Source organism: Mus musculus, chromosome 6 (assembly GCF_000001635.26).
Source record: "Mus musculus strain C57BL/6J chromosome 6, GRCm38.p6 C57BL/6J".
Lineage (NCBI taxonomy): Eukaryota > Metazoa > Chordata > Mammalia > Rodentia > Muridae > Mus > Mus musculus.
The window spans coordinates 121,624,262-121,640,124 of record NC_000072.6 but is presented as its reverse complement, the minus strand read 5'-3'; the positions used below and the strand labels follow the sequence as shown (position 1 = coordinate 121,640,124).

The following is a 15,863-nucleotide window of genomic DNA, read 5'->3' as shown; positions in this document are numbered from 1 at the left end:
AAATGGTATTTTTCCAAGCCAACAGCTAACATGAATTTGTGTGAGTTGATGTGTGAGTGAGAGACAGAGAAGCCAAGGGCACAGCATTTTCCTCTTGCCTTTGGGGTTAAAAGAGTCTTTGTAAGATGGGGAGATGTGGTGCTGAGAATGGAGAGTTGGTCTGTCACCCACATGGTGGCAGGAAGATTTGTGAATCCTCACAAAGGAATAAACTGAGCACCCCAACTTCTTTCATAGCAACATTCACATCTCTAAGCCAAAACAAACTTAGATCCTCAGACCACTCTCCGCTGTTTATTTTCTTATTTTTCCTAGTTGGAAACCGGAGAGTACGTTTAAATGTAGGATAAACAGCTGAGTGCCAGATCACAGCAGATCGTGTTCCCTACCGATTGACCTGGGAGAATGTTTTGAGTGAAGACCCTGGGCTATTGCAATGTGTGAGGAGTGAGAAATCACTCCTTCACTCTCCAACTCCTCCTTCCTGTACAATCCAAACCGGTTCCAGCTAGTTTGTACAAATAACAATAATTTTATGTAAATAATAGAACACTTACCAATTCATTAAGGGGGTGGAAATTTTCGTCCAATGAGACAACACGAAATCTCACTGAAATAGAAATATTTTTGATGAGCCCTAGCTCTTGACCAATCCTATCGGCGGGCAATAAAAACTATTAAAGATCACAGGGGCTGTGGGAGACAGGCAGGGAGAGAGGAGTTTCCTTTTTGATGCTCTCCTGATTGTGAATCTCATCATACCCATCTGTCCTGGTTTGTAGATGGGCTTGTCAGTCTGAGCAAAGACCAGGCTCTCTTTAGTCTTGATCAGCACCGTGCTCCTCCTCCTGAACTCATGAGTTGGTCCTTTTACTTGGACAGTGAGAAACATCACCTCATTGGATGAAGACTGTGGGACCTAAATTACAGAAGAGAGTCTGAAAACCCGGAGAGTCTCTGCAGCCTCTTTCTCCTCTCCCTGGTCTGCATCTCTATGGAGATCTCATTCTTTTTCTTGGTTTCATCGCTCCCTTCATTCTCTTCTGGGAAGTTGGCAAGGATTCTTATATTTTACAAATTGGAAGACCCAAGTATAAGATACATTAATAAGAAGAGCTGTGACTAAACATCTCATCTTGATTTATATAGAAAACACAGTGCAGTCTTGACTCGTTTACACACTGTATTTGACCAGGTAATTATACACTAACAGGGCACTGTGTTATCAGGGCTACAGGGTCTTAACGCTATGGAAAAAGAAAGCATTTTGGTAGTACTAGATTACAAGGATTCCCATGCATCCAGCTCTAAAGATAGATTGGACTCCCGCTCAGGGCAATTTCTACAGTTGTTACTCTTAAAAGACTTTGAGGTATGCCTGTTTACCACCAGTGGTGACTCACGGTTAACCTTGAACTAGTTTTCTCTATGAACTTTAAAAAGGAATTTTAACGTTAAAAGTCACATTTCTCCCTTTCTCTACTGTGTGCTGGTTTTGTTGTTGTTGTTTTGACAAATAGAATTTTTCTTTGGTCATTGGATTTATTCTCAATATGCTTATAATATGTACTTGGAAACAGATGAGTTGATCCGTAATCCCTGTGCTTGGTTGCCATTGTTACATTCTTCACTGACACCCCTCCCACCCCCGACCCCTTGACTCACGATGAAGGAGGCACAGTGGAATAAGTCCTTGTCAACAACAAGGTCAGTGAAGAGGCTTTGGTTCCCACGGACAGACTCCATGGATACTTTCACTGTTACTGTCTCGTTTAGGTGGTTGAACAGGAGGCAGCCCTTCTCAGGGGTGCCAGCGTGGAGCAGGGAGGGAACCATCACCATGTAGATTCTGAGGAAGGAGGAAGGCAGTTAGAGGAGCGGGAAGGGGTTGTTGCTATGAGCATCTCTATGTGCCATCACAGTGCCACCATCATCCTCCTTAGTTATTCGGGAGGAGAAGGCAGAGGATGAACTAAGAATCCCCTACCACACCACCTACCAGTGATCATCTTTGTTGAGGGGGCAGTGGGGGAAGAAAACATGCACATGTATTCAGCAAGCTTGCAAAACTTCCACATCAAGAATGTGATTCTATTTGACAAATAAGAAAGCTGAACCTCACAAAAAGAGTCACTAGTTGAGAGTCTCGGTTGCGGTTGCTGACGACTAAGTCTTTGTGGGTTACCCAACCTGGATGTTTCTATCATATGAGTTTGCCTTCCCAAATGTAGAGAAAAGCTCCATTTCAATGTAATCCAGCCTCTGGAAACTCAGGAACAGAGCAGACCATTTATCAATCATGTATGACTAAAGACCAACCCTCCAGTTTCAAACAGCAACTCTCAAGAATGTCTTTAGATGCCACCCAACTCTTCTGTACTCTCAAGTTAACTTCTACTTTTATTACAATTTTAAACAGTAAACTCTCTTGATAGCCTAAAATAAGGCTTAATTTCACTTACGTTGGATTTTAGCTAGTCCATAGAATTTTAAATATTATAGGTAGTATCACCTACTTAACAATAGATATTGAGAGATGTGGCTCATGACTTGGGAGGCCGAGACGGGGATGCTGTCAGACATAATTAACATAAATCCTGTCTCAAAACAAACAACCACAAAACAAATGGACAACCACAATAAAATAATAAATAAATAAATAAATAAATAAATAAATAAAATGTGTAGGTTCTTTTTGTAATGCTCAAAAATTCTAATTTCTGTGCCACTTACTATCCAGAAGTTTATACTATGATTTCCTTATGCTTAAAAATATCTCATGATCAACTATCATTTTTATTAACATATATGTGTTATATATATATGTTAATATTAATATAAATATGAAATATTACCTGTGGGTATATAAATTTAACAGTAACTCTTCCTTTATATGTGTGACCATAAATTTGTAAGTGTTAAATGTTTTCTTATGATTGGATTATTTTCAGAAGTCCTAGTACATAACTTACTAAAAAATATATTCATGATTCATACATTTATATTGAGAATTGTGTGCTCTCTTCTTCCACCGTGGTGCTCTCACCTTTAGCTGGATATTCCCCATTAAACAAGTAACATTTGTCTTATGTGTAAATAGAAGCCCTAAGAAAAAGTTCCCAATAACTATGTCTTTGTCACTGTTTCTTGTACATCTTCTTGTATGACCTGCTCTGTCTGTCTATCTGTCTCTCTACATTCCTTGGTTCGTTTCTTTGGAGCACAGATTTCATCGCTAGCTGATTTGCACAATAGTTTTTTTGGTTTTGGGGTTGTTGTTGTTGTTGGGGGTTTTTTTGTTTTGTTTTGTTTTGTTTTGTTTTGTTTTTTCCTGTAACAAAAGTCGTTTACATTTTCAGCATCAACATCAACCTTTGAAATCATTCCTAGAGATTTTGAAAAGAAAAAAATCTTTGTTTTATCAAACGCCCTGAGGAATGTAAAGGAAAAAGCAAGGGCAAAGTCTCAGCAGAGCCACAGGAGGTCCTGAAGACAAGAGTACCTACAAAGGTTCTGTGTGTCACCGGGGAGTTTGGATATTCCGAAATCCAGAGAGCTAAAGAGAAATGATTAAAACTGAGATGAGGAGGAATAATGAGTGAGGAGGATTTGTACAAATCTCGGCGCTCTAAGGAACCTAGGAGATGAGAAAGAAGGTCACGGTTTTGTAAGAAAGAAACGAGTAAACAGAAGCCTTAAATTCAAGTTTCTGGCGTTCGGTGGACTCACGGTTTCTGTGGTGCTGAGGCATTTGTGGGCAGCAGCAGCAACAGCAGCAGCAGCAGCGGTGGCGGCAGCGGCAGCAGGGCCAGGCTTGGGAGCCAGCGCTTCCCCATGCTGCAGAGAGGACTGGAGACCTGGCTGCCTTGCACCCTGCTCCCCGCCAGAGATCTGGTCCTGAACGTGCTGAGGAGCAGCTAGGCTTTATGCAAACAGCGGGTTCCACCCACACGAGTTCTCTGAACAAAGCTGAGGTTTTTTGAACATTCTCTGAAGGGGTCATTGATGGCCTAGTTACTGCCAAGGTTAATTCCTGACCCGTTAGCCGGAATTCCCAGAAGGATTAAGCACTTTCCTGTTACTGCTCACTTTTTCTCCGTTGTACAATAAAGTTGATAATCGCCTTCTCCTCCCCCACAGCCACTTATTGATGCTCTGGGCTCCTGTCTGGAGAGTTGGCAAGCAGGCTGCAGCTTAAGCAGTACTGGAGAGGTTTGAATAATTCAAGTGTGCCAGCAAGTTCTGAGCCACAGAAGGTCTGTCTGTCTTTCACGCAAAGCCCATGTTTAGCTCCCTTCCATGAAAGGAATTTTGAACCAAACTAGGAAGTAGGTATTGACTTTAGAGGTATTGTTATACATTAGATTGACTGAAAATGAAGTATCAGGGCCAGGAGAAATGACTGTTTTGTAAGTTTCCTAATGCTTACCTATAATCCAGGTGCTGGAGAACAGGAGATAGGAGGGTCCTGGGCTTGCTGTCTACCCTAAACAGTGAATTTCTAAATCCCAGGATATCACCGCATGGGCCTTAACCTTCACATACACTCATTCCAGTTTAAGGTGAAAAGTAACCAGTATCAGAAACCCCACTTTACTGTGCCTAACAAAGATCCCAGCTGCCTTTGCCATCCACTCAACAAATGCTTTTGTGCAACACTCCCCTCTCTAGTCTCTGGAATTGTCCTGGAGGCAATTTCATTGATTCATGCATCCATCTACTTGTTCTTGCAGCTTCTTGGTTATTTATAACCATTTATTGATCCTCCTTGGCTAGAACCTAGCGATAGAATGTCAGATAAGTAGAAGTAAGAATCCGTAAAAGTTCTATGACGTAGGGCAGGTGATAGGACGGCTTTTAAAAGCGAGTACAGTAACCAACCATTATCATTAGAGAAGTTGAAGTCTCCTCGAAGGCAGGTGCGAGGGACACATAGCCTGTTATGGGCTCCTGGAAACAACTCGGAAGGAAGCAGAAATCTAAAGTAAGCTGTGAGTTCTGAGTGGTGGTTAGACAGAGAAGGAGATGAGCAAGGGGCATTCTAATCCTTAAAATGACACACATATTCAGTAGTAATGAAGCTCTTAAGGAAATGAGATTTCTTTGTCCTGAAGGAAAAGCTTAACTATTTAGGAGGGTGGTCAAGGGAGTTGGCTTTAAATCAGAGAAGATCTTTGGCAAAATACTTAAGCTCACATCTGATCCTTGAAGAGATCAATCTTACTGAAATATAGAGAGGTGACAAAGGAAATAATCCAGAAGACGGGAGAATGGGTGGGTGACAAGCGGGTGATACCCGGACATTCACCGTGGACGTGGAAGGGGGCTACAGAGTGGCAGCGTCTTTGAGAGAGAAGATTATAGGGAATAAAAACGTGTTTGTTTTAATTTCCCAGCTGGTCAGTAACTGAGTAAGACGAGAAACAGACAGGCAGGAGCAGAGGCAAGGACAGAGGGCTGGGCCGAGAGAACGCACAGTTTTAGACCGTGCTTGTGACCTATCCATGTACGCTGTTCCTGGTAAGTGTGTTCTAGGAGTGAAGTCTGCACCCTGACTTTGTGTGTCACTGCTCCTGTGAATCATGGCCACATTCAGCTATCGATGTCCTGGGTCGTAACTCAAAATTGGGATTATGTTGTTTCTTTGTGGACAGAATCTTGAAAACAGGCAGGATTTCTTGTAGGTTAAAGTTAAGTTGCCTGAATATGTGAAGTGCTTAGATTCACCTGCTTGCACAGGCTGTAGGAAAGAATAGTGGTACTCAGAAGATGCTACCACAAGATGCTGAGGGAAAAAAAAACAAACACTCAGGGCAAGGGCATGAGGAACATCTGTTAAGTGATAGGAAGAGGCAGTCAGATAGAGCAAAAGTTAGGATGGAGGGAGCTCAGGGGTCTCTGAGTCCCAAGAAAAGGATCATTCCAACAAGAAATTCATGTTACTAGATCAGTGTGATTGTGAACTCACACCAAGACATCAGTAACAATAGCATTAAAAATGAAAAAAAAAAAACAAAGGACTTACTTTATAACATCTTCGTTCAAACTGTAGCAGCATTTTTAGTTATTTTTTACATGCTAAAAGCAAGCACTTTCCAGGGACGATTTCTTAAACAGGATGGATAAAGGTTAGTAAAATTTACTTGATCCCTCATCATAAATTGTGAAGATTAACAGTGAAGGCCATCACTGCCAAACGTCTGGCTGTTTGTGTCCAATGCCACTGTGAAATTAAATTATAGAATGGCAACTATTCGTCTAGAATAGGGATCTGAGCACTGAGTGGAACAAAAGCTTCATCCCGGCACAAGGGAACATGAACAACTTGAGACAATTTTGTAGTTGATCTGAAAAGGAGAAAATGGGAGTGTATATCTGCCAAAGATGCAGAATAAAAGGAAGTTTTCTAAAGAGCAAGAGAGTCTAGAACACGTGTAAATAAAATATTCAGCCTATAAACACTGAGTGGGAGCAGCCAATGAAAGGGGAAGGAGCAGCCAATGTAAGGGGAGGAGCAGCTAATGTAAGGGGAAGGAGCAGCCAATGTAAGGGGAAGGAGCAGCCAATGTAAGGGGAGGAGCAGCCAATGTAAGGGGAGGAGCAGCCAATGTAAGGGGAGGAGCAGCCAATGTAAGGGGGGAGAAACACCCACTATAAGGGGGAAGGAGCAGCCAATGTAAGAGGTCAGGAGCAGCCAATGTAAAGGGGCAGGCAATGTAAGAGGAAATGCTGACCTGCCATGATGTCAACAGTGAGTTGTCAACTTGGCAGAATCTAGACTAACCTAGGAGATGGGGCCTCTGGACATCGCTGTGGGTGTCTTGGCTACCATAGCTGTGGTTCTGATGTTGGAAGGCCCACCTGTCTCAAGCGGCACCATTCCTTACACAGTGTGAAAATGCAGGAAGTAACCTGAACACTGGCCTGCATGCTTAGTTCACACTCACAGTCTGTTGCAACTGTGGGTGTGATATGTCCATGTGCTTCACGGTCCTGTGGCTTTGACTTTCCCAACATGATGTACCCTAAACCTCGAACCTCGACATTGCTCTCAGAAGGATGTTATCACAGCCACAGATAAGAATTTAAACTGTGTGTGTGGGGGTGGGGGGGGGAATCACTTCAGAGAGAGACTCTGAGGACATTGTGAGCAGATGTGTTAAGATGTGTATCTCAATGGGGCATTATTCAGTTGCATCCTGTCATATGCAATGAGTGACAAAACTGCAGAATACTGTGTTAAGTGAAACAAGCCAGACACAGAAAGGCAACTACTTCAGCTTTTGTTTCATGGGAGGAAAGTAATACAAGTCAGTTGGAAGTATAAACATGATTAGTTGAGCTTGGGAAACTGGAAAAGAAAAAAGGAAAGTTGGAATTGATCTGCACACACTGTGCATGAGTGGAAATGATGATGATGATGATGGTGGTGGTGGTGGTGGTGGTGGTGGTGGTGATGTGTATAAAGCAACTTATTAATGTCCCCTGGTGGAGGGACATTCTCTACTCACATATCCCATTCCCCACATATTCATAAGGAAGAAAAGTTTTTCAAAACCTATTTCACTTGGGATGGGGGAATTTGAGAAGAAACAGTGGATAAATGGGCATGGCAGTCCATTGCTGGGTCACCAGAGCCTCAGTTCTGACTGAGCCATGTGGTCCTGGCCAGCCAAGTTATCTGCTCCGGGCCTCAGCTGTCCTGACAGAAGTCTGAAGTCTGACATCTGTGCTATCAGCTTCACAGGGTTGACATGGACCAGGTGCCGCAGCAGTGACCTTTAACCTTCAAGCCTTATCACAATAAAGAAAATTAATCTTCATATTTAACATCAATGGTTGAAAAGAGACTATTTGTATCCCCTGTGGGTTTTGCCAAAGGAACCGTGTCCAAAACTACTTCCAGGAAAACAAAATGAGTTTCCTTACCTGAATAGAGCATCCCTCACAGGAAAGGGAACACATGATGTGGATGGGTTTTGTACGGCTTTGAAGAACTTAGCAAGTGTTTACAGTTAAAGCAAGCCTCACAGGGTGATGGTAATGCATCAGGAAAAGTTAGCGAGCCGGGCATGGTGGTGCTCGCCTTTAATCCCAGCACTCGGGAGGCAGAGGCAGGCAGATCTCTGAGTTCGAGGCCAACCTGGTCTACAAAGTGAGTTCCAGGACAGCCAGAGCTATACAGACAGTGTGTGCAGGTGCAGAAGACAGAAGAGGCACATGGCAATGACAATATAGCGGGGATATTTGCAAATTGAGAGAAAAAAAGATTAGGAGACAGATAAGCAGGCCCTAATCAAAATTAGTAAGAAGAAAACACTTCCCCCTCACATTGCAAAAGTACTTACAGGAAATAGAAAGTTCTGTGATTGTCCTTGGTATGTACTAGCTCACGTTGCCTAAGCCAAGAGAACATGAGAAACACATCTTCTGTCCCTCGTAATGGTGAGGACAGTTCAGCTGTTTACACATTAACCACCTTCAAAATGAGAAAGGTAAGTTGTTGACATAGGCACGCTCACCAAGTCAGAGAGCTGCAGGCCTGGAGCCAGAAATAAGGGGCAGATCGTGTGCACAGTGGGGCTCTTGGTACTACAGGAACAAGGGACAACACATGTGCACTACAGTGAGGGTCTTAGGGCTAACCACAGCTTGTTAGTGAGGGGAGCGCATGCGCACAGTGAGGCTCTTGGGACTACAGGAACGAGGGGCAGCCCATGTGCACTACAGTGAGACTCTCAGGACTAACCACATCTTGTTACTGCAATCACATCATCTCCCCTAACTTCCAGTGAAGACTCAGCAGTGAAGATAAAAGCAGACTGACTCCCAAGTGTTCTCTGTTTTAACAATGTCCTTGTCATAGACTCCCCAAGTTATCAGACGTTTAACAAGTTTTGTCTTCTCATTTAAGTTCCATTTGCTCCCTTAAGTTTCTAAAGACAACAGACACACACACTACCCATGGTGGTAGACCCTACATTGAGATATGGAGGAATTAGTGCCTAGAATAAACCAATTTACTACAACCAATAAAATTCCAACTCGGTCTCCACACACTACACATTCTTTGAAGTCTTACAAATTTGTTTTGTTTTGGTTTGGTTGGGTTTGGTTTGGTTTGTTTTAGACTTATTTATTTTAGTATTGTTTTATGTGGACGCATGTTGAGCCTGCATGTGTTTCTCTGCACCACATGCATCCCCAGTACCTGCAAAGGTCAAAGGAGAGCATCAGATCCCCTGGAACATGGCTGTGAGTTGTTACATAGGAGCTGGAAATCAAACTCAGGCCCTTTGGAAGAGGTGTGATGCTCTCAACCACAGAACCATCTCTCTAGCCCCTGAAGACACCCTTTAATTGATGTGTCTATATGATGTTTTTTCAAAGTTCAGTCTTGTAAAATATCTTAAACACACTTTCATGTCATCTATTCAGAAATATAATCTCTTGCCAGCACTATGAAAGACAAGACCATGTCCCCATAAGTCAACTTTTAAATTGTCACCAGTTTATGGAGGGGACACAGCACATACTCTTCACTTTTGAAATCTGTAGTCTCTGAGCTGCTTGGCATCATTGACACTTCTAGGTGTCATGTCTGTCACTCATGGCTTACCTTGGCTTAGCACAGTGGTTCTCAGCCTATGGGTCACAATCCCTTTGGGGGTCGCATGTAAGATATCCTGCATATCATATATTTACATCGCAATTCATAACAGCAAAAATACAGTTATGAACTAGCAACAAAATAGTTTTGGTTGGGAATCACCACAACATAAGAAACTGTATTAAAGGGGCGTAGCATTAAGAAGGTTGAGGACCTCTGGCTTAGAAGTTTTATTTTCTGATTAGGAGGTCTTTCTGTATGCCAAAGTATAAAAGTATTCTCCTGTCTCTTCAATAGTTGTGTTGAAATCTTTATCTGTAATGTCTGCCACTTGTTTCTGAAAATGAAACCATGTGACAGACATCTTTGGGGGTTAATTTTCTTTTGTCAAACAAGAACAAAATGCATGTGCACATGTGTGCATCCATGGACACCTGTGTGTGCATGTGCTGTTTACAGGCTGCTGCATGGCTCAGTTACACGCAGACAGTTTGTTCCCAGCAGCTCTGATGCTCATGGTGTCAGGAGTGTGTTTAACTGGGAGCCCAAGACAGTAGTGAGGTTTTAAGAGAGAAGGAAGAGGAGAAGAAGGATGTGTTAAGATGAGGCTGTCAGTAATAAATGGCATAGTCCCATATAATTCATGTGTTTTCAGGGAAAGTTAGAATTAAGTGTGCTCATAAAACCTGAAACAACTTGATGCCATTTGGAGGCAAATTACAAGTAATTTATAAAGTGTAGGAACTGGAGGCATATAACATGTATCATACTCTGAATATTTTGACTGCAAGAACCATTCTATTAGTTGGTTAAGCATTACAGTGTCTTTTTCTCAGATTAATGTATTTTCATTTTTGTTACAAAGCAAACATGTTCATTTTCCTCTGGGAAAATAATTTAAATATTTCTTGTTGGCATACGCTTTTTAAACTCCCCCATGTAGCCTGGTATAGCATTTTTCTTCCATAAAGCTTATGCTCAATACAGTGACATTTTCTAGATCTTGAGTTTTTCTTGTTTATGAACAATGGAGTGAAGATGCTTCATAGATATTTTACACTTAAAATATGTAACGATTTCTTCTAGGTGTAATTCAATGGCATCTTTTTTTTTAAAGAACTGCAAGATGGACCTCACACTCTACCAAATAAAAGAATATTGCTAAAGAACAAATAATTGGTACTGCTAAGGGATGGTGCCAAAAAAAAAAAAAAAAAAAAAAAAAAAAAAAGCTTCTAAGGATGCTGCTGGAGGATACTTCTAAAGGATGCTGTGAATGGAATGCTTCAAAAGGATGATGCTAGAGGGTGCTCTGAAAGGATGCTGCTAAAGGATGCTGCTGGAGGATCCTGCTAAAAGATGCTGCTAAAGGATGCTGCCAATGTTGCTAGGATTGTGTCACTATGACAGCACTGGCAGCCTTGAAGGTTTACATCAGGCAAAGACGGAATTCTGAAAACATAACAATGAGAAGAAATGCAATGCACTTTGATGCATTCCGCAAGTTTAAACCCATGAAACCCTAACTACTAAGCCATCTCTCTCTCTCCAGACCACCTTAATTTATTTTAACTGGAAATATACCTAATTATTTTTAACTGACATTTTATGTTCACACACACATATGTCTAAAACATCACTCAAAAATGTGTATACAGTGTAAAATGGCTTCAACATGACATTTTCACTCTGTGTGTGTGTGTGTGTGTGTGTGTGTGTGTGTGTGCTCATGCGCACACTTGCATGTGTGTATGCATGTGATATGCCAGTGCATGTGTAGAGGTCAAGAGACAAGTTGTAGCCATCAGTTCTCTTCTACCACCATGTGGGTGCCAGGATCAGGTGCAGTGGAAGTGCCTTTACTCTCTGAGCCTTTTCACTGGCCCTGGCCCCAGTAGTATTTTCAGGGTCAACTTTTCTATTGAGTCTAAGACTTTTGACTTCATTTTTATATAAAGATACAGATCACCTTTTTCATGTTTATATTTTATCAGTTCACTCACTACTAACATAGGTGGAAGTTATAATGATACGGTTGGCATGAGAATTAGGAACAAGCACAATAATTTAGAGGGAGGCTGGGCTTTTAGTGTAAGTAAGTATTCAAGAATGGAGACTATTCTCTTACTTTATGAGTACTTTGAGTTCAGACTACTTAAGTGCTTACTATACTTTATTTAAGTGTTTTGCAAACTATGATGTTTTCCTGAGGCTTTACTTGGGGGCAGTAACAACTTTAGATTTGACATTTAAGAGGATGTAACCTGTGAAGCAACCCCATGGGACAGGACATTCTGAGAAGGATGTTTGAGTCTCTCTTCCAGTTCCTCTATGGCTCCTACTTTTTAAGTCGAGTGGTAGTCCTGGTACAGGCTACTTCATTTTTGCAGACAAATGTGTAACTTACCAGTAGCCATCTGACTTCCAAGCACGGATTTATCCCACACAGCATTTCAGATCCCTCAAGGGAGCTCCCACATAAAGCCTCATTAAAAGGAATGGTGACTGTTAAAGTGCCCAGTGCCTCAAATGTGGGATTCCTGTCAGTACCAGCACCCTCCACCTTCATGTCTCCAACATAGAATGCAATGCATCCCTGTACTTTGTCTATCAACTGGTAGATCCTTGAAACCTGTCTGCATGGATGTTTTGACTTCTGCTCCAAGGTGGAGCTAATTTGCTCTGCTCATTTGCACAGTCATTCCCAGCCATCCACATGTCATGCTGGACAAAGGCATCAGGTGTTTGAAAGATCAGAGTAAGTCATTTGAGAAAACGACCAGTGCAAGTAGAGCAGCAGGCTCTGGAGTAAAAACAGTGTCCATGGATGGTAGCGCTGGGGCACTGTCAAGAGCCAGTGTGGGCACAGAAAGCTCTGGGCACTGTCAGGAAGCCACTGTGGGCACAGTAAGCACTGGGGAACTGTCAGGAGCCAGTGTGGGCACAGAAAGCTCTGGGCACTGCCAGGAAACCACTGTGGGCACAGTAAGCTCTGGGGCACTGTCAGGAAACCACTGTGGGCACAATAAGATCTAGGCATTTTCTGGAAGCCAGTGTTGGCACAGTAAGCTCTGGGGCACTGTCAGGAAGCCAGTGTGGATATAGTAAGTACCGGGCAGTGTTAGGAGGACACTGTGGGCACTCTAAACTCCTGCCCTCAACCCTTTCTTCTCATCTCCCTTTTTCTTCATAGAATATGCTACTCATTTTCATCTATGCCGTCTTTGCAAAAAATGTTAGAAAATGTCTGGCTAATTCTGCTAAGAAGAGATGAGAGGAATGTAAACTTTTTAGTTTTCAAATATTTATTAGATTAACAAGCTAAGTCATTCTTAAGCTAATATTCAGAAAATGGTATGATATGAGTTGCCTCAAGTATTGCCTGCCTCTAGATAACACTTGTATATTGTTCATACAGATTTCTCTCTCTTTTTTTTAATTCATATAGATTTTAAGTACAGGGTTCAGTGATGTTGCATATATTTACATTGTTGTGAAACAGATTAAATTCTTTTGTCCCCATGGTTTTTCCAATAATTTTTATAAGCATCCATTTCATTGTTGGTGAGTAGCACATTTAAGAGTTAAATACATTTAAATATGGAGAGGTTGCTGCATAACAGCAGCATAGATAATCAGATAGCCTTCCAAATGTAGAAACCAGCCAACAGGTGACTGTCTAAATATTTAAAATACAGTTCTTCTTTAGTCAACCTTTGATCAACTTCTTGGGGGTAATGGAAATACATTAGGGCCAAATATTATGATAACTGTTCCCAGAAGTTTCTTTCAACTGGATTAAGCCTCCAATTCCAAGGCAAGGTAAAGTTTGTGGCCTCCAGTATTAAAGCTCTCCCTGCCTACCAGCCCTCAGAGTCTGAGTATGGCCTCTGCATCAGCTACTGCTTTCTGACCTGCTTGAGTTCCAGTCCTGACTTCCTTGGTGATGAACAGCAGTATAGAAGTGTAAGATGAGTAAATCCTTTTCTCCCCAACTTGCTTCTTGGTCATGATGTTTGTCCAGGTATAGAAACCCTGACTAAAACAAGCCCACTCCAATTAAACCAGAGTCACTGACTTTCAAATCAGTGGAAGCAGGAGGAGCAAACCAGGTTTCAGCAGCAATGCCAAAACGTGTGCTGTTGGTGACTGATGGTTACTGAAGTGTCAAAGTCTTCACATACTTTAGGATAAATTGACTCCCCAAATTCTGTCTCATTGTTGACATCCACGTGTAACTGGAAGTCCCTAGTCCTGAAGCCTACTGCAAACTTACATCCCATCACCTTTGACTTGGCACTGTCAAAGGTCAACTGATACCTAGCAAAGTGACTTAAACACAGATTGTGGGTCCAGCAAAAATCAAAGTCAACCTCACAGCCTCACAGCCTCACAGCCAAGGTTTGCAGACTTAATTTTTTTTTTTTTTACTACTTTTCTTTCTGTGATTGGTGGAAAAGTCGTACCAACGGTTAATCCCAAACATTGGCAAGTCTGGTCTCACATTGCAGTCTCTGCCCCATGAGTGTTATCAGTGTTCCATATTTCTGTGAGTGTCTGACCATGCTCAGACCATTTGGGTTTGCTCTCCAAGGTTCCAGTAATTTTACCAGCATCTCTATTAGATGAACTCAGTTGTTGAAAATTCCACACCACTCCATGACTGTGACTTTTTCCATATCCAGCTTTGCCAACCCCAAGTCAAATCCTCTGTTGGAAATATTTCAGGAAGCTTGGCTAAGGTCACCATACAGTGGAGGGATACACATTGGCTGTAGACAAGTCCATACACAACAATCTGCCATGGTGAAAGTGTGGTTGGGTTAGGGAGCAGATAGCAGGTAAGGGGAGAAGTGATCTGTGCATGTCAGGAGGTGCTTTGCCTCTGAGGCAGGACTCTTACCTGAAGTCACTGCTGTCTGGAAGTTGCACTGCAGACACTGCAGCTGGAGGGCCCAAATTTAATTCTAGTCACTTCAATTTGAAACTTTATATTCATTAATCAACATTAATTTACTTCCCTTTCCCATAACTTCTAGTAACACCATCTGCCTTCTGCTTCCTTGACTTCTGGTATCAGGTATTATAAATAATCTAACGGTAATTTTTAGTATATAGGGCAGTGTACATAGAATATATACAAACACTACAGCATTATACATACAGGACTCGACCATCCATGGATTTTGATGTCTGACGATGCCCTAAGACCAAGCTGAGGAAGGGCAGTCTACCTCCAAGTAGGAGTGCCGAGGCATGGTATTCCTTTGAATTTTCTGAGGAAACTTCATATTCTCAATAACTGATGTCCACAGCCCCACAAATAGTGCTCATGTGACACAATTTCTCTAAATTTTTGTCCATATTTCTTATTTTCTGTGTCATTTCAAACACTTACTGTCACCAGATACGATGTGATCTCTCACTGTGGTAATGTTTGTACTTCTGCATTGAGTGGTGATGTTAAAACCCCAGTTCACGTGATTACTTACTTACTTGTATCCTGTCTTTGGAGAAATGTCTGTCCAACACGCTTGTCAAGTTATAAACTCAGACTGATTTTTTGGTTGTACTTTCAAAGGAATTCCTTATATATTATGTACACTCGTCTCTTATCAGATACATAATTTTCTAGTATGTTTTTCATATTCCAGACTGCTTTTTTATTTTATGTCTGTGGTGGTTAGAAGTGTCCCTGAATAGGCTCAGGTATCTGAGCAATTGGTTCCTAGTTGATGGTGCTGTCTGTGGGTTATTATAGAATCTTTAAGGGGTGTGGCCTTGCTGAGAAAAGTGTGTCACTGGGGTGGGTTTTCAGAGTTTACAACCTCACCCCAAAGTCTGGCTCATTCTCTGCTTTATTCTTATAGTTGATCATGTGATCTCACTGCTCCAGCCCTGGTCCCTGTCTCCATACCTTTCTGCCTTTGTGGATCATCTCTCTTGGAAACCATAGCCCAAATCAACTCTGTCTTAAGCTACCTTTGGCCATGGTATTTCATCACAGCAATAGAAATGTAAGCAATACAGTGATTTGATAGCATCTCATTTAACGATATAAGTTTTTATTGCCTGGGCTTTTTGTTCACACACTAAGAATTACTGTCAACATCAACACTGTGGGCTTTTCTGCTACTTTCTTCTACAAGCTCTTTACATTTAGGTCTTGTTTTACAAATTTAACTTTTTTATTTAGTTTTGAATTTGGCATAACATGAAGGCCTGCCTCTATTTCTCTGAGTACAGATCCTTG

General features: G+C 41.8%; 1 protein-coding gene and 1 pseudogene across 2 annotated transcripts in view; both read right to left on the bottom strand.

Moving 5' to 3' along the window:
* Nucleotides 1–3,960, bottom strand: part of A2m (alpha-2-macroglobulin) — a 43,074-nt gene extending 39,114 nt beyond the window's left edge. The window contains exons 1-4 of one of the 2 annotated variants that reach the window (XM_011241322.2): nt 3,730–3,960; nt 1,666–1,849; nt 763–919; nt 558–610 (exon numbers count right to left, since the gene is read on the bottom strand). In XM_011241322.2, coding sequence (XP_011239624.1) covers nt 558–610; nt 763–919; nt 1,666–1,849; nt 3,730–3,836 — 501 coding nt within the window. In that variant the 5' untranslated portion in view covers nt 3,837–3,960. The remainder of the gene's footprint in view (nt 1–557; nt 611–762; nt 920–1,665; nt 1,850–3,729) is intronic. The other variant, NM_175628.3, reaches the window with a different exon arrangement.
* Nucleotides 3,961–13,649: 9,689 nt separating this feature from the next.
* On the bottom strand, nt 13,650–14,529 carry Gm43945 (annotated as a pseudogene).
* Nucleotides 14,530–15,863: the final 1,334 nt, after the last annotated feature.